This window comes from Pogoniulus pusillus, chromosome 27 (genome assembly GCF_015220805.1).
Source record: "Pogoniulus pusillus isolate bPogPus1 chromosome 27, bPogPus1.pri, whole genome shotgun sequence".
NCBI classification, from domain to species: Eukaryota; Metazoa; Chordata; class Aves; order Piciformes; family Lybiidae; genus Pogoniulus; species Pogoniulus pusillus.
In genome coordinates, this window is record NC_087290.1 from 9,629,179 (window position 1) to 9,644,481 (window position 15,303).

The 15,303-nt window shown below is 44.5% G+C and overlaps 1 protein-coding gene across 2 annotated transcripts; it reads left to right on the plus strand.

Moving 5' to 3' along the window:
- Positions 1-2,032: 2,032 nt before the first annotated feature.
- On the plus strand, positions 2,033-13,138 carry PSPH (phosphoserine phosphatase). 2 transcript variants are annotated; one of them, XM_064165885.1, is made up of 6 exons: positions 2,033-2,261; positions 7,209-7,367; positions 8,258-8,392; positions 9,924-10,069; positions 10,857-11,005; positions 12,952-13,138. In XM_064165885.1, the coding sequence occupies exons 2-6, from the start codon at positions 7,228-7,230 to the stop codon at positions 13,060-13,062; spliced, it is 681 nt and encodes a 226-aa protein (XP_064021955.1). In that variant the 5' UTR covers positions 2,033-2,261; positions 7,209-7,227; the 3' UTR covers positions 13,063-13,138. The 2 variants fall into 2 exon arrangements, with proteins under 2 accessions (XP_064021955.1, XP_064021954.1); XM_064165884.1 differs by lacking the exon at positions 2,033-2,261 and having other exon boundaries at positions 7,106-7,367.
- The last annotated feature ends 2,165 nt before the right edge of the window (positions 13,139-15,303 follow it).

Consider the following 15,303-nt stretch of genomic DNA (forward strand, 5'->3'; position numbering starts at 1 on the left):
TTGCTGTTATCATTAGAAATAAACATTAAATATTGCAAAATGCAGGGAAATACACCTGACACTTAATAGTTGGCTCTAGAATTCTGTTAATGTTTAGTCTTCACTTTAGTTGGAATACTACCAGCCAGCTGAAACCATAACAAAACAAAACACAGCCGTGAGAGGCTGCAGTGTTAATATTTGAGGTGCCTAGGTGGAATGTTAAAACACCTGAATCCCCAGCTCTGGATTCTGTAGCCAACAGGTCACACACAAATATTTTCCTTTTGCTTCTCTGGTTTGCTGTGGTTTTTTTTTTTTGCTTCAAACCTCTCTGTCTCTCAGGGCTGTTCTCAGCAGAGGGCAGCCTTGGCAAACCCATAGGCACATCAGTGGGCACATGGTATTTTATGTTTTCCTTGCTGCGTCTTTCTGTGGCTCCTGTGGGCAATGTCCTGTGGCAAGGCAGGAATTACCCACCCTAAACAGTGTGTGTGGCTGGCTGTGCTTGGGGCCATTCCCCTAAACAACATCTTAAAGCTCCCAGACAGACCTCTCTGTCTTTCTTTACTGGCTCAGGTGTCTGAGAATAGTTAATTTATGGTACCGTAACATTTCTCATTACAATTTTCACACTAAACTCCCATTTTTTCTGCATTTTCAGACATCAGGACAAGCTTTTCTTATTTTTTCAGTTTTAGCTGTAGTTGTTGAACTGTTCTGCATGTTTGTTTTTCAGGGCAGATGCTTACTAGGCCTGAACTGTCCTTTGAAATCAGTGGAGAATTATTTTATCTGAATTAAAACCAACGTGTCTGTTAAAGTAAGCAAAATAAAGGGAGTATCCTTCATGCAATACTCAGCAGCAGCTCTCTTAGTCAAATCATGCACTGCTTATCTTGGCAAAAAAAAAAACCTCCCTGAGATTCTCAGTAAAAGCAGTTTTCTTTCATCTTTATCAAGATCACTTTTCTTTTAACCTTATTCACAGAAAAGATTTCTAAAGCTGTTCTTAAAACACAGCATCAAAATAACAAACAGAGAACAGTGAACCATGGCACCAGTTTCACAGCAGAAGGGGCTTGGTACTGGCTCTTCCTGACACATGAAATTACTAACAGATGATTGTGTTGACAAATGGTAAATTCACTGAGACTTTCTGAAGGGAATACCAGGGAAGAGAGGCACATAAGGCTATTACTGGTTTTAATTAATGCTTATAATTTGGAAAGGCAGCCCTGACAGAATGGCAGAAGAAATCATGCATTGCCTGTGTGCCTGCTGCATCCAGTGGTGCAGAACAGTCTTTCAAGGCAAGCAGCAGTCATAAGACTTCTATCACAGGCGAGTGAAAGAAGCTAAATCAGCTAAATCAGGCTTTTCTTGACCTTGAACCAACTGACCAGTTTCATAGCTCTGGGCTGGCAGTCTCCTGTTCCTAACCCAGTGTCCCCAGCAGTGCCTGAGGAAACTCTTGTGGCATGCCAGAATACAGGCACGGGCAGATCTGGCAGTGTTTCCACTGCTTCTGACAACATTGCATTTGGGGGAACAAGAGAGCTTTCTCACAAGGAGGAGTTTGCATTTTGCCTTCAAAGCTGTTGGTGACTCCTGGTTTGATTTCGGTCTGTGTACCACTGCTTGCTCTGATGCAGAGTAACGGCTTAAGCCAAAACACTAATTCTGAGTGAACTGACTGGAAGTGCACTCTTGCACTCAACTCGCAAAACCTTTCACCTCATCCCCAGTGAAAGAGAACTGTCCCTGCCGATGCCTCGCCTCTGATTTCGGGCCAACAGAGACTTTTGGCCGCTGCTGGTCAGAGCCCCTGCTCAGCCCTCTCCCCTCACTGGGGCTCTGCGTGGAGCGCCTCTGCCGAGAGCCGTTTCGTTCCCCGTGCCCGTGGCACAGGCTGGCTGCCTGGCGAGCCAGCTCCCCATCACCTCGGGCTGCTCCCTGCCAAGCCAGTGCCTACCCAAGCTGCGAGCGTCCCGAAGTGGGCCTGAGCTCCTCCCCCGACGTAGGCAAGGGAACACCTCTCCTCCCTACGCCTGTCAGCGAACAGCTGGACTGCTCTGGTTACATGTGTGTAACCTTGAAAAAAACCCATCCCGGCTGCCTTACTCAGCAGATTATAAAAGAGTGATTTCCAAAATGCGTCTGGCTTCCAGATCAGCCCGTGCCGTGCTGTTGATGTGACCGAAGGTCTCAGCTGATCCCTTCCTTTCTTGTGCAGCCAAGAGGTTTGCAGCAGCAGCAGCAGCCACGGCCAGTACAATACTGTAAGTCACTGGGAACATTGGTGTGTTGGTTTGGTCTTTGGATGGGTTTTGTTTGGTTGGTTGTTTTTTTTTTCTCCTCAGTTTGGAAGGGGTTGGAGTTTGGTGTATCAAATACTTAACACCAGATTTTTCTAGGATGAGACTCCAGACAGCCTGATCTAGTGTAAGGTGTCCCTGCCCATGGCAGGGGGGCTGGAACTAGATGATACTTGTGGTCCCTTCCAACCCTGACTGATTCTGTGATTCTATGAAGAGTGTCTTCTGCTGAGGCTGTGACCGTGCTGCCCTGCAAGATATAGCAGCAGGGTGGTGCCTGGTTTATAAGAGCAGTGTGAATGAATGATGCAATCGTGCAGCGGGGACGCATCATCATTTGGTCAGACAGGCAAGAGGGGATTGGAGCGCTGAGAGGTGTATGTCAACACCCAGCAAGTTTCTTCTACCTCTTTTCAACCACTGCAGAAGGTGCTTAAACTAATTCCCTGTTAGGCACTGCTGTTCAGGTGTTAGTGTACAGCTGCCAACATCTCTTGCAGGTCAATGTTTGTCTTACCACCTTTAAAAGTGGGACAGAAAAGCAGGAGTGTGAAGCAAGCTGAGTGAGGTTAAGGACTGAATCTTTCTATCCTCACACTGAAAACCACAGAGGCTCACAATTAAGGATGGACGGGTTAAACTGTTAAAGAGTGGTACTTGCAAGGATATAAACAGTCATAACTTGCTTAAATAGAATTAATCTCTTTAAATGCACCCCCTTTCCTCTAAAGCTTTCAAACCATATTGCAATGCTGAGAATTAAACCTCAACACAGAAAAGCTGTATCACCACATTATTCCCATTTTACAGACATAGAACTAGAAACAACGAGGATTAAACTAACACCATGGAAACACCCCTGTGGACATTCTTACAAGCAGGATCATTCCTGTAGTGGGAACAGGCCCTGAGGAAAGTTTCAAGAACTATTTTCTCCAAATGCCTTACTCCAAGCAGCAGTTTCCTTTCCATGCAACAGCAAGAGCTGCGTTTCTGTTCATCTGACTGCAGCATTACTCTGCTGTGGGGATGGATCTCGGAGTACCTCAGCAACGTGCTCCCTCTCACCCTGCCAAATGGCAATCAGGAACACCAGAAACTGTTTGCAAACTAAGATATTCCTGAGTGATTTGTTCAAAAAGATACTTTAGGAAACTTTTCATTAAGATTCACTTAATTTTTTTCTTTTCACAATGCAATGTGGCAGCGCTTTTGAAAGCTCAAATATGCTAACAAGGGAAGTCTAGTCACAATGGGAATTTTGAGATCTTGTCAAGGCTTTATCAAAACAACCCAGAACAGCTGGAGTTCTGGGTATCATTTACTTGCTCCTCTCAATTACACACAGCAGAAACTGCAGATGTTTGGTTTTCACAGTGTGGGAAGTGCCCTTCTCTGGGGGGTCAGCAGACAGCAGAGATTTCAATTGTTTTCCTCTGACATGTGGCCTTACATAATTCCTGGGCTTGCTGCTGTGGCTTCACACTCTGTGTTACAAAACAAAATAATTACCTGTGGAAATCCAAGTGTGGTTTGTTTTTTTTTTTTCCTCCAGATGGCCCAATGAAGTAATTAACAGTCTGGAGGCAAGGAGATCTCACGGGAATTCCACTTTTCCCTTGTGATTTCCTTTTTCCCCATCTCTAGTTCATTTCACCTTACCTCTCTCCCTCTGTCACTCTTTTCTCACATCTTCTCGTTTCTTTGCCCGTTGTTTCTTCTCTTCCCAATCTTCTTTACGAGGAAGTTTAGGGGGAAGATCTTCACAGAGAGAGTGATTTGCCATTGGAATGGGCTGCCCAGGGAGGTGTTGGAGTCGCCGACCCTGGAGGTGTTAAAAAAAGACTGGATGAGGCACTTAGTGCCATGGTCTAGTTAATTAGGCAGGGCTGGGTGCTAGGTTGGACTGGATGACCTTGGGGGTCTCTTCCAACCTGGTCGATTCTATGATTCTTTTCAGCTTTTCCTCACAATATTTTGTTACCAGGTCTGTTGAAATGTTTGCTGCTTGGATGCTTTTCCATTCTTTTGGAATAATTATTGCATAGCATAAAGAAAGGAGAAGGCTCCACAGCTGATAACTATAATTCTTCCTCTAACCTCTCTATTTGTCCATCAAAGTGTGAAGTCCACCACAGTGGTGGTCTTATCATTGTAAGGAGCATCCAAAAGGGAAAGAAGGGTTGAAAATGTGGGTACCAGGGAGAAGGAAAAGTCTCCTTCTTCCTGCTCCCAATGTGTGTTTCTAGCAATTAACCTTTTTCTCATAAAGCTGAAAATTTTGAAGACATGCATGCAGAAATACATTTCCAATATGTGAAAGGTTCCTATAGGAAGGCTGCAGAGGGACTTTTCATAAAGGTGTCTAGTGGTAGGACATGGGGGAATGGTTTGAAGCTGTGAAAGAATAGGTTTAGGCTGCATCTTAGGAAGGAGTTCTTCAGTACAAGAGTGGTGGAACTCTGGAATGGCTGCCCAGAGAGGCTGTGGATACCTCCTCCCTGGGGGTGTTCAAGGCCAGGTTGAATGAAGCTTTGAGCAGCCAAGTCTACATCCCTGCCCATGGTGGGGAGGTTGGAATAGACAATCTCTGAGGTCCCTTCCAACCTAAGCCATTCTATGATTTCAGGTTCTCACCAAGAATCACATCATAGCACAGTGTCCCTGCATGGTGACATTGCATCACTATGTGGTAATGTTGCTGTGCTGCCTGGGGTTAGCATGAGGCAATGCAAAGGCTTTGCATAAGAAAGAATCAGTGTTGGGACACTGTGACGCAAATGGCACACACAGTGATGCAATGAGTTTGTCCAGGAGAGCAAATCTTTACAATTGGCACCAAACCTACAGATCAGATTAATTTTTTTATTTTTTTTCTTTCTTTGACTTTATAATTTCCAATAGGCTGGGGGGAAAAAAGAAAAAGAACACCCTGCCAGTTATAAAATGTTAGTGGACACTTTTGAATTTCACTCCTAAATCCATCTTGGCCAATGGTTTGGCCAAGGCCTGCCCTAAACTCAAAGCTCTCCTGCTCAGAAAATCAACATCTTCCACTGGAAATGCAAACAGTGCTCTGCAGCCAATGTCAAGGCAAGGCTAGCACAAAGTAAACTTGGAATTCATGTGTCACTTGTCCACCCCATGCTAAGTCTCAGCTCAGAGCCAGTCTCTGTCAGAAGGAAGCTTTTATGTCCATGGCCACAGAAGGGAGAGAGGTTTCTGTTCCATGCTGTGCTGAAGGCACAGAACTGTATTTCTTATACCCACAGTGCAGTCTTTAGAGAAAAATGATCAAACCCCTCAAGCTGTCTGTAGCAAACCATTCTTCAGTGATGCTTCTACTGCTGGACTAGGGCTTTATAATGTATTGTCAGAATAAAACCTTGCTTTGACCATTAACTGTTCAGCTGTGGTCCCTCAGTGAGCACACAGCAGTCACCTCAGGAAGCAGCACCAGCACTTTCCATGTGTGATCCCTGGGTAACTCCTGTCTAGCAGAGAGAGACATTAGTACCCATCAACTTCTGTGCTTTTCCACAACAAGCTACATCATGATCCATCTTCATGAGATGTCTTTTGGAGCTGGGGTGCAAAGTTTGTCCAAAAATGGGGAAAAAGGAAAAAAAAAGCTTTGTGGGAGTTGGAGTGTAAAACTTCTCACCATCAAAAGTGACACCATATATAGGAGGAAACCAATTTTGTGAGAGGAAAACAGAAGATGAAGGTATATAACATAATGAAGATATACAATATATTTTTTTCTGCTATCTTAGAACAACAGACAGCCTGCTACCCAGATCAGTGACCCAAGACATGTCCTGAGAGACATCTCAGAGATTAGAAGAGACAACCAGGCTTTCACAAAACCCTGTGAAGTGAGAGGTGTAGTAAGTTGTTATTTCTGTCAGATTGGCAAATAGTAAGGTCCACACTGAATTCCCTTTGAATTGGTAAAACACAAAATGAGTAGGGTAGAGTAAGAGAATTACTTAAGATAGAGTAAGAAAATATGTGATTAACATCTTGTGTTTCTGATCTGCAGAAGTGCTCAACATAGCTAAGAGACAGAAAAGGGAAGAAAATAAACTTCTGCCAGGCATTGTTATGGAAGAAGTTGTGTAATGAAGATCATCTTAATGGGTTGAGTGAAGTTTTCAAAGCCCAAGACTTTAATGGATTTTATAAAAGACTAATTCTTAATGTTAATGGCCACATTTTCTACACATTTACAGATGATGAGAATATTTACTTTACCTGGACATAGGCAAGGATCTAACCTTTTAGGGACATGGCTTGGTGGTGACCTTGCAGTGCTGGCTTGAAGACTGGACTAGATGATCCTGAAGGTCTCTTTCAAATAAAGATATTCTGATTTAGGTTCACGATTTAGGGACAACCACTCACTGATAGGTTTAAGATAGTTATGTCTACTGCAACCAAGCAAATCCTTAAGGGCTGAGTGTCTTCTGCTCTTTCCTGGAGCAACTAATTTCACATCATAGACTGGGTCTGATGCAAAATCAAGATCCATCAGTGCTGAGGGCAAGATGAGACAGAGAATTGCAAGTCTCACACAGCAGTTGGCAGTTTGATGCTTCAGCTAATGCCAAGTATTACAACCTTGAACCCCATGTGAACATCAATGGGCTGAGCCTGCAGAGAGCAAATCAGCAACTGCCCCCAGCTCCACGGCCCACCTGTAACGTAATTTGAACATCGGTAGGCAGCAACAGCAGAGAGCAAATCAGCAGGCGAGCCAGGCCTCCACACCACTCCTGCTCCTTGATAAAAGCTGGCCACCAGGCTTTGCTCTTCCCTACTCACAAGAACCAGCTCAGCTGCACCAATGGCTCAAGACACAGTGCAGTACTCTCACTCAGAGAAAGACTTCATCTTGTCCCCTTACAGTAAGAAGGTTCCTAAAAGGATGGCATCCCTCTTGGAGTTGAAAGAGATCTTCCGCAGCGCCGACGCAGTGTGCTTTGACGTGGACAGTACAGTCATCAGGGAAGAAGGCATCGATGAGCTGGCCAAGTTCTGTGGAGTTGGAGATGCTGTGGCAGAGATGTATGTATATTTGCTCTTTACTTCGGTGCAATAGGAGGAGAAAATATGTATGGATGAGGTTAATCTGAGACAATGAATTTACTACAGGGATTAGTTCAACTCTGTCATAGATTACTGCAGTTTAAAAAGGATTTAAAGAATCATGAGTGGAATGAATGCACCATGAATAACTGTTTCTGGAACTGTGCAGCCACTCAGGGGTACTATACTGACATCAATTCTCCAGTGTAACTTTCTGCGGTAGGCTAACATCAGCCCTCATCATTAGCACCAGCAAACCCTGTTAGGAGATGGAGGAGAGGGTAGACCTCTTAACTCTTCTCTTAGGCTGATCTTGTTCCCATTGAAGCTTGTAGCAAATGTTCAGTTCAGCGAACAGCACCTGGGGTGAACTTCACCGGGACTAAGCAGAGGGAGTGGAGCAATTTGCCTCACTCTTCTCCCAAGAGTACTGAGCTGTGCAGATGTACCATTGGCTGCTACCAATCTTCTCAGTGTACCAATCTTCCCTCTTACCACAGATATGATCTAACTTAGAGCATTTAATAATGACAGGACGAGGAGTAATGGGTTTAAACTGGAAGAGGGGAGATTTAAACTAGATGTTAGGAAGAAGTTCTTAACAGTGAGGGTGGTGAAACACTGGAACGGGTTGCCCAGGGAGGTTGTGGATGGTCCCTCCCTGGAGGTGTTCAAGGCCAGGTTGGATGAGGCCTTGAGCTACCTGTTCTAGTGGGAGGTGTCCCTGCCTTTGGTGGGGGGTTGGAACTGGATGACGTTTGTGATCCCTTCCAACCTAAACCTTTCTTGTCATTCTTCTTCACCTGTTCTTGGGAGAAGCCCCAGGTTGATCAGTGTCACTGACATGCTTCCTTTGGCTCACGCTTCAGGACCCGCAGAGCCATGGGTGGCAGTGTGACGTTCAAAGCAGCTTTAACAGCACGACTAGGTCTGATACGGCCCTCCTACGAGCAAGTGCAGAAACTCATCTCTGACAACCCACCTGAGCTGACACCAGGAATAAGGTAAGAAAAATCTGAAATGATCCAGCAAGAAACCTCTGCCAAAAGCATATAGCCTAAATCAATAAAGTCCTGTGGCATTAGTGAGGCTCTACTCCACTTCCACGTTGTGTACAAAGCTGCTATCAAGAGTTTATAATGGCCTAGGTCCATCTCAAGTGCCAAAGCATCCATGGAAAAAGAAAACAGTCTTAGGCATTAACTGTTTTTTTTTTAGTTGGCAAGATTAAACAGGCTTGGAAAAGACTCTGTTCCATCACATCTGGTTTTTGACAGGTGATGGAACTGGGAGGAGATTGAATAGCCAGTATGAACTACTGGTTTGCTCTGTTCTGCAGTTTTATTACCTCTTTCTCACACTTCTGTGTGCAGTCAGAGCCTTGGACTCAACTCAGGGGATCCATCTTTCAGAGCTACCCACTCTGTACTGAAGTCTCTAAAAAACGCTTACAAAGTCACTAAGGAGAAATACAATTTGTATGTGTGCCTTCAGTTATCTTTAGACTTGGAATAAACAGTAACTATTTGTATTGAAAAGTGTTGGGTTTGGTTTTTTTTCCCTATTCAGACTTTTTTCAAACAACTCAAAAGAATTTTTGGTTTTTGTACTACAAACCCTAGCCATAGCTCCAAGTCTGAAATACAGTTTCAGAAGACATTGTGCATTTTCTCAGCTTTTTCTGAAGGCATAGCTCGATGTAACCACAAAGAGGTCATTGTTTCCTTGTTTGGAATCACATGATTTTCCTTTTCATTGCTTCCCTTTCTTCCTCCCTTTCTGTGTAGCTTGCTTTAAGCCTCCACTTTGCCTTTTAGTCTTTAGTGTTTCCGCTGGTACTGCTACCACTTCTACAGCTCTGCACTGCTGCATGCTGATCTTCCTGCTTCCAGAGCCAAGTCCCCTCAAATTTGTAACTGGCTTCAAAGCCCTACTGACATTACCTGAGTCCAAAAGCTTTTTGATTCCTCTTCTGTAGCTGGTGCCCTCTTCTTAACATGGCATCGAAGTCCATTACTTGAGGAATCAACCCTTGAGTTATAAAAATGTTTGCACTTTGCACACTTTTCAACCTCCTTCTGCATGTTGGTGCAGTGGCTTTCTCTTTCCCCTGTTCCCTACTTTTTTCTCTGCATTATAAATTAATTTTCTTGATGCTGTTTTACTTCAGAAACAAAATCTGATTTGTTGAAGAGAATCATTCATGTTGTTCATATCTGTTCAGGTGAACAGCAGGAAAATGTCAAGAAAGCATTTCTAATGAGTGCATGTTTCCAAGCAATCAAACACCTGCCTGTCTCTAGACAGATTGTTCAGCACTTCTCAAGCAAGGTGTATGCAGAAACTTGCAAGAAAAGAAGGAAAAGTTTGGGCAACAGAGATGGATGGAGCTGGAAAGCAGCACACATCCTAAGAGAACTGGAATAGCATCAAGTATGGGCAGCCTTGCTTAGAAAAGATAGATTTTAACTTTCTTGTTGTGCCTAGAAGCTGACAGGCACTCATGCTTGGTGACTGACTTGTCTTTCTTCTCAGGGAGCTGGTGAGCAGGCTTCACCAACGAGGGGTCCAGGTCTTCTTGGTCTCTGGGGGGTTTCAGAGCATTGTGGAACACGTGGCCTCACAGCTGAACATTCCAACAGCAAATGTCTTTGCCAACAGGCTGAAGTTTTACTTTAATGGTGAGATGCTCTTAAAGTCTCTTTTCTGTGCTCAGTATCTGAGGTTCATGCTCTCAGACACTGGGCTACAGATACTGTCCAGCCTGCATGCCTTTGTCACCAATCCAGCTAGCTCCAAGTACAAAACCCACAAGACCTTACCAATGACTTCAGGTCATTTTCCAGAAGCATGAAACAGAGCTGGAGTTATGTTGTGATTGCAAGCTATGCCAAAGGTAACACACGTTACAGCTGGGGACAGCAGAGTTCCATTTTCTCTTGCTCCTTCAAATTCAGAGCGTTTCTTACCTGCTTTCAGGGGCAAACTTCCCTTTCAGTGACTCTGAGGTATGTGTGGAGACCGAAGTACTTCAGTAGAGCTGCTCTGGACTTTAAGCTGGTGTAATCAAGCAGAACCCCAGTTAAGGAGGTTGTTTCTTACTCAGTGTTTCATACACTGTCTACACACCATACTGAAAGCTGCTTTTGAAATGGTTACACCAGAATGATGGGACCAGAGTGAGTGGGGATGGATCTGTAATGCTACCCACAGAGGTTTTCTACTTTACATAGAATCACAGAATGGCTTAAGTTGTGAAGGACCTTAGAGATGCCCTGCTCCAATCTCCTCTCAGCAATTTGAGACTCAGCCAAGCCCTAGGTTTAGTGCTTACCTTCTAATTACTTTTTGGGGATGCTGATATTATGATGTGTACAGGACTGCATGAAGTTAGCTGCTTTCTTAAGGCCTTAGGATATTATCCTTCTTTGTGCTCTGTGTCTAACTTGTCCTTCCATCATGTTCTAGGAGAATATGCAGGGTTTGATGAAACACAACCAACATCTGAATCAGGGGGGAAAGGAAAGGTTATTACACATTTGAAGGAACAGTTCCACTTCAAGAAAGTAGTTATGATTGGAGATGGAGCTACAGACATGGAGGCCTGTCCCCCAGGTGTAAGTATTAAAGAACTAGAATTCTAAGTTCCTTTTGAGCAAAAAGAAAAGAAAGGGAAAAAAAAAAGTGTGGTTTGAACTCTTTGTAGGACTTCAAGGAAACTCTTTAGCACTTCCCACAGCCTAAGAGATCTGTGTAGGTAGTTTTCCCCTAGAAAGCCTGCATCGTGCAATGTTGGAGTGCTCCCAGTTCAGCTCTCTCTAAGTCAGGTTGCTGGCTGGTAGCAACCAGACATGTTGTTAGACTGTGTGGCAGTCTAGCAACCTGTCTCAAATCAAGGTGACTTTATCACCTCTGCCTTTCCCTGCTGTCCCCACAGCCAGCGCTGCTTTCTGTACAGAGGCCTTACCCTGTTTCTGAGCGTTGATTTATGATGCTCAGCATGCTGGTCTGGCATGTATCTGGTGCACTTTCACCTGCTAGCAGCCTACCAAGGGGGTTCATCTCTCTGTACAGTGATGACACCTTTGAGGAGATCAGCCCTGGCAGAGTGAAATAATAATGAAAATCAATAAAAAGCCAACTTTTATAAGTGGTCATTGCACAGAGGACAGATCTTAATCCCATCTGCCCTTTTGCACCCTTCTCTAAATAAAAGTACCCCAGTGCCCTTTCCTCACCAGTGCTGAGGGTGCACAGGAGATGCACAGGAACAAACTCTGGGAGCTCCTGTGGCTTGGCTTAAGACAGCTGGACTCTGCCTGTTAAATCTATGAGCAACCACAGCAGCTTAGTGTTTGCTTCATGCTTTCCACCTAGAGGCAAAGAAAAGCAGCAGTGGAAAATTTAAACACTCAGCTTTCGCTGCAGATGCTTTTCTGAGATGTAGAAATAATGATTGTTGCTGGTTAATGATTGAAGACATGGTTAATGGTTACTTTTGGTATCTATCAAATGAGGTAAACAGAGTTAAGATAAACAGCATTAGGGATAATGGAGAGATGCTGCATGCATGTTCCAGTGTTAACTCATCCTGGAATAGTAAGGCCTTATTGCATCACAGCTAGAGCAAGTTTTCAGGAAAATCTCAGATCTGAACAATCTTGAAGTTCTGAGGCACTTGAGACACAACTTTCCTATGGGAACAGAATTCTAACAACCGACTTGGAGCAACATTAAAAGTTCTTGGTAGTAAATTTGGAAAAACAAGCAGGCAAAGTGAAATAGGGAGTTTTGAAGTCCAGTCTGAAAGCCAAACTGAATCGCTTGCATGAAACTGCATTGAGTACTGGGTTCAGTTCTGGGCACCACAGTATAGGAGAGACATTGAGGGGCTGGAGTGCAGAGAAGAGCAGTGAGGCTGGTGAGGGGTTTGGAGAGCATCATTTGAGGAGCAGCTGAGGGAGCTGGGGTTGTTTACTTTGGAGAAGAGAAGGCTGAGGGGAGATCTCACTGCTCTCTGCAGCTACCTGAAAGCTTGAGTGAGGCTGAGGTTGATCTCTTCACCCAAGTACTTGTTCTTCACAAACAGAGTGACTTGCCATTGGAATGGGCTGCTCAGGGAGGTGGTGGAGTCTCCATCCTTAGAGGTTTAAGAAAAGACTGGATGAGGCACTTAGTGCCATGGTCTAGTTGATTGGATAGGGCTGGGTGATAGGTTGGACTGGATGAGCTTGGAGGTCTCTTCCAACCTGGTTAAATCTATGATTCTAACCAGCAACTGGATGAGAGGAAATGGGTTGAAGTTGTGCCAGGGGAGGTGTAGATTGGACATTAGAAAAAACTTTAGTGAGAGTGGTGAAGGGCTGGAAAAAAGACTACCCATGGAGGTGGTGGAGTCACTATCCCTGGAGGTGTTCAAGAAGCTGCAGATGTGGCACTTCAGGACACGGATTAGTGGTTGTGATAGCTGAGTTGCAGTTGAACTCAGTGATCTTAAGGATCTTTTCCAACCTTGATGATTCTATGACTCTATAATGCCTGTGCCCACTTTCTGTTTTGCCAGGACTGCTTCATTGGATTTGGAGGAAATGTAATCAGAAAGCAAGTAAAGGAGAAAGCCAAATGGTACATTACTCACTTTGACGAACTGCTAAAGGAGCTGGAAGAACGATAAATTATACACTAAAGTAACATATTTAACACCTGTAAATCCATTATACATTGCAATTAAACATATATTTGTTTGCAAAGTTGTGTTCTGCAGTTTAACAGCTCTGGGTGTTGAGGACCTTCACATTCTTTACAGTGAAGGTGGTGAAACACTGGAATGGGTTGCCCAGGGAGGCTGTGGATTCTCCTTCCCTGGAGGTGTTCAAGGCCAGGTTGGATGCATGACCTGTTCTAGTGGGAGGTGTCCCTGCCTATGGTGGGGGGCTGGAACTGGATGAGCTTTGAGGTTCCTTCCAACCTAAACCATTCTATGATCTCTGGCCTGAACTCATACTGCAAATGGCACCTTCCTACTCAAATGTCTTGTAAGGAACAGGACAAGATGGAAGTTGGCAATAATCAACTGCTGTCTTCCAAGGGGAAAGGGTTTAGGAAAGGTTTCCTTACAAAAGAAGTGGAACAGGCTGCCCAGAGAGGCAGTGGACTTGCCATCCCTGGAGGTGTTCAAGAAATGTGTGGATGTGGCACTTTGGGACAGAGTTCAATGGCCATGGTGGCACTGGGTTGATGGTTGGACTGAATGATCTTAGAGGCTTCTCCAACCAAAACAATTCTGTGATTCTATCATGTGGAGGGTGAGTGCTGGCAGGACGGAGCCAGGCTCTGCTCAGTGGTGTCCAATGAGAGTATAGGGGGCAATGGGTGTAAACTGGAGCACAGGAGGTTCCACATAAACATAATGGAAAGCTTTTTCACTGTGAGGGTTACAGAGCCCTGGAACAGGTTGCCAGAGAGGATGTGGAGTCTCCTTCTCTGAAGATATTCAAAGCTCACCTGGATGCACTCCTGTGTGACCTGCTCTAGGTGATCCTGCTCTGGTGGGGTTGGACTGGAAGATCTTTCACGGTACCTTCCACCTCCTAACACTCTGTGATTCTGTGACATGAGAGGCTTCCTGTTCCAGTTGCTGCTTCTGTTTTTTGGGGTGTTTTTTTTTTGCTGGGCTGGCTTCTGCATGCATCCCCAAGGGTGGGAGGACCAGTTTCATTGCTGCCTTCTGCTGCTGCTTCTGCATGTTGCTGGGCTTTTCTGCAAACAGACTGAGGTCATTGTGCATTGTATCACTTCCAGTCAAACTCTTTATCTCAACTCTTCATCTCAACCCACGGCTTTTGGGTTTTATTTTTTTTGTGTCACTTCCCCTCCTGTCTGTGTATGGGGGGAGAGGCTAGTGAGATCAGACTGTGTTAGCCCAGGACAGAGCCTGAGTGTGCCAATTCTGCATCTCACCACATAGTTCATAGGTAGGAAGGGAACCAAGTGATGTGCCTGCCTTTCAGGCACAAGACCATCACAGGTTTTCACAACTTCCATTACCTTTCCTTCATTTGATGAATTTACAGCAGGCTGCTCCTGCTAAATTGTTTAAGCATCAGCAACAAAGGAACCAAATCCTGGTTGTGTCCATTCAGTGACACCATCAGGATGGATATAGGAGAAAAAGGTGTTAAAGCCCCAAGGAGTAATGAATCTCAGCTTTTAGTGCTGTCATCTCCTGGTTTTAGCACAAACATTGAGGCACTAACTGCCTGATGTTCCAATAGAAACTTAGAAGGGTTGAAAGAAAACAAATCCAGACTCAAACTTCTCAGGGCTTTTTAGAGAATGGCAGACATAGAATCACAGAACTGTTTTGGACTGGAAAAAAACCTTAAAATCAAGCCCATTCTCTAACTCTCCCAAGTCTGGGGCTAAAGCATATTCCTCAGCACCAAATCTATGTATTTTTAAACACCTTCAGGGAAAAATCTCCTTAGTTTAAAACTGCCATCCCGTGGTGTGTCCCAACAAGCCCCACTAAAAAGATTGTCCTCATCTTTTTTAATAGCCCCCCCTTTAAATACCAGAAGTCTGCTCTAAGACCTTCCTGCAGCTTTCTCTGCTGCATTTAGAGTTTAAATACAGAGTCTAAACAACTTCACAAAAGCCAAAGCAGACAATAGCTGGCAGGTTGCTCAGCAGAACTCTTTTGGGACTACTAAAGATGACCTCTTTTAAATTCTTCCTGAGAAAAATCTCAGCCAACTCCAAGGGTGGCTGATGTACAATCATGTTATTGTTTAGCCAAGACTGCCTGAGTAGAACAAGTATGAACTCTTTCTGCTCTGCGTTCCTCTCCAGCTCTAGTAATGAGGCAGAAGAGCTGCTGTTAGCTGCAGTTTTATTTGAATTAAAAGGCCACTAC

What these genes read in the sequence shown, in the direction of transcription:
- PSPH (XM_064165884.1), top strand. Translation starts at nt 7,147, where the DNA reads ATGGCTCAAGACACAGTGCAGTACTCTCACTCAGAGAAAGACTTCATC. An exon ending in GGAGATGCTGTGGCAGAGAT is followed by an intron (nt 7,368 to 8,257) that starts GTATGTATATTT and finishes CTCACGCTTCAG; the next exon opens with GACCCGCAGAGCCATGGGTG. An exon ending in GAGCTGACACCAGGAATAAG is followed by an intron (nt 8,393 to 9,923) that starts GTAAGAAAAATC and finishes CTTTCTTCTCAG; the next exon opens with GGAGCTGGTGAGCAGGCTTC.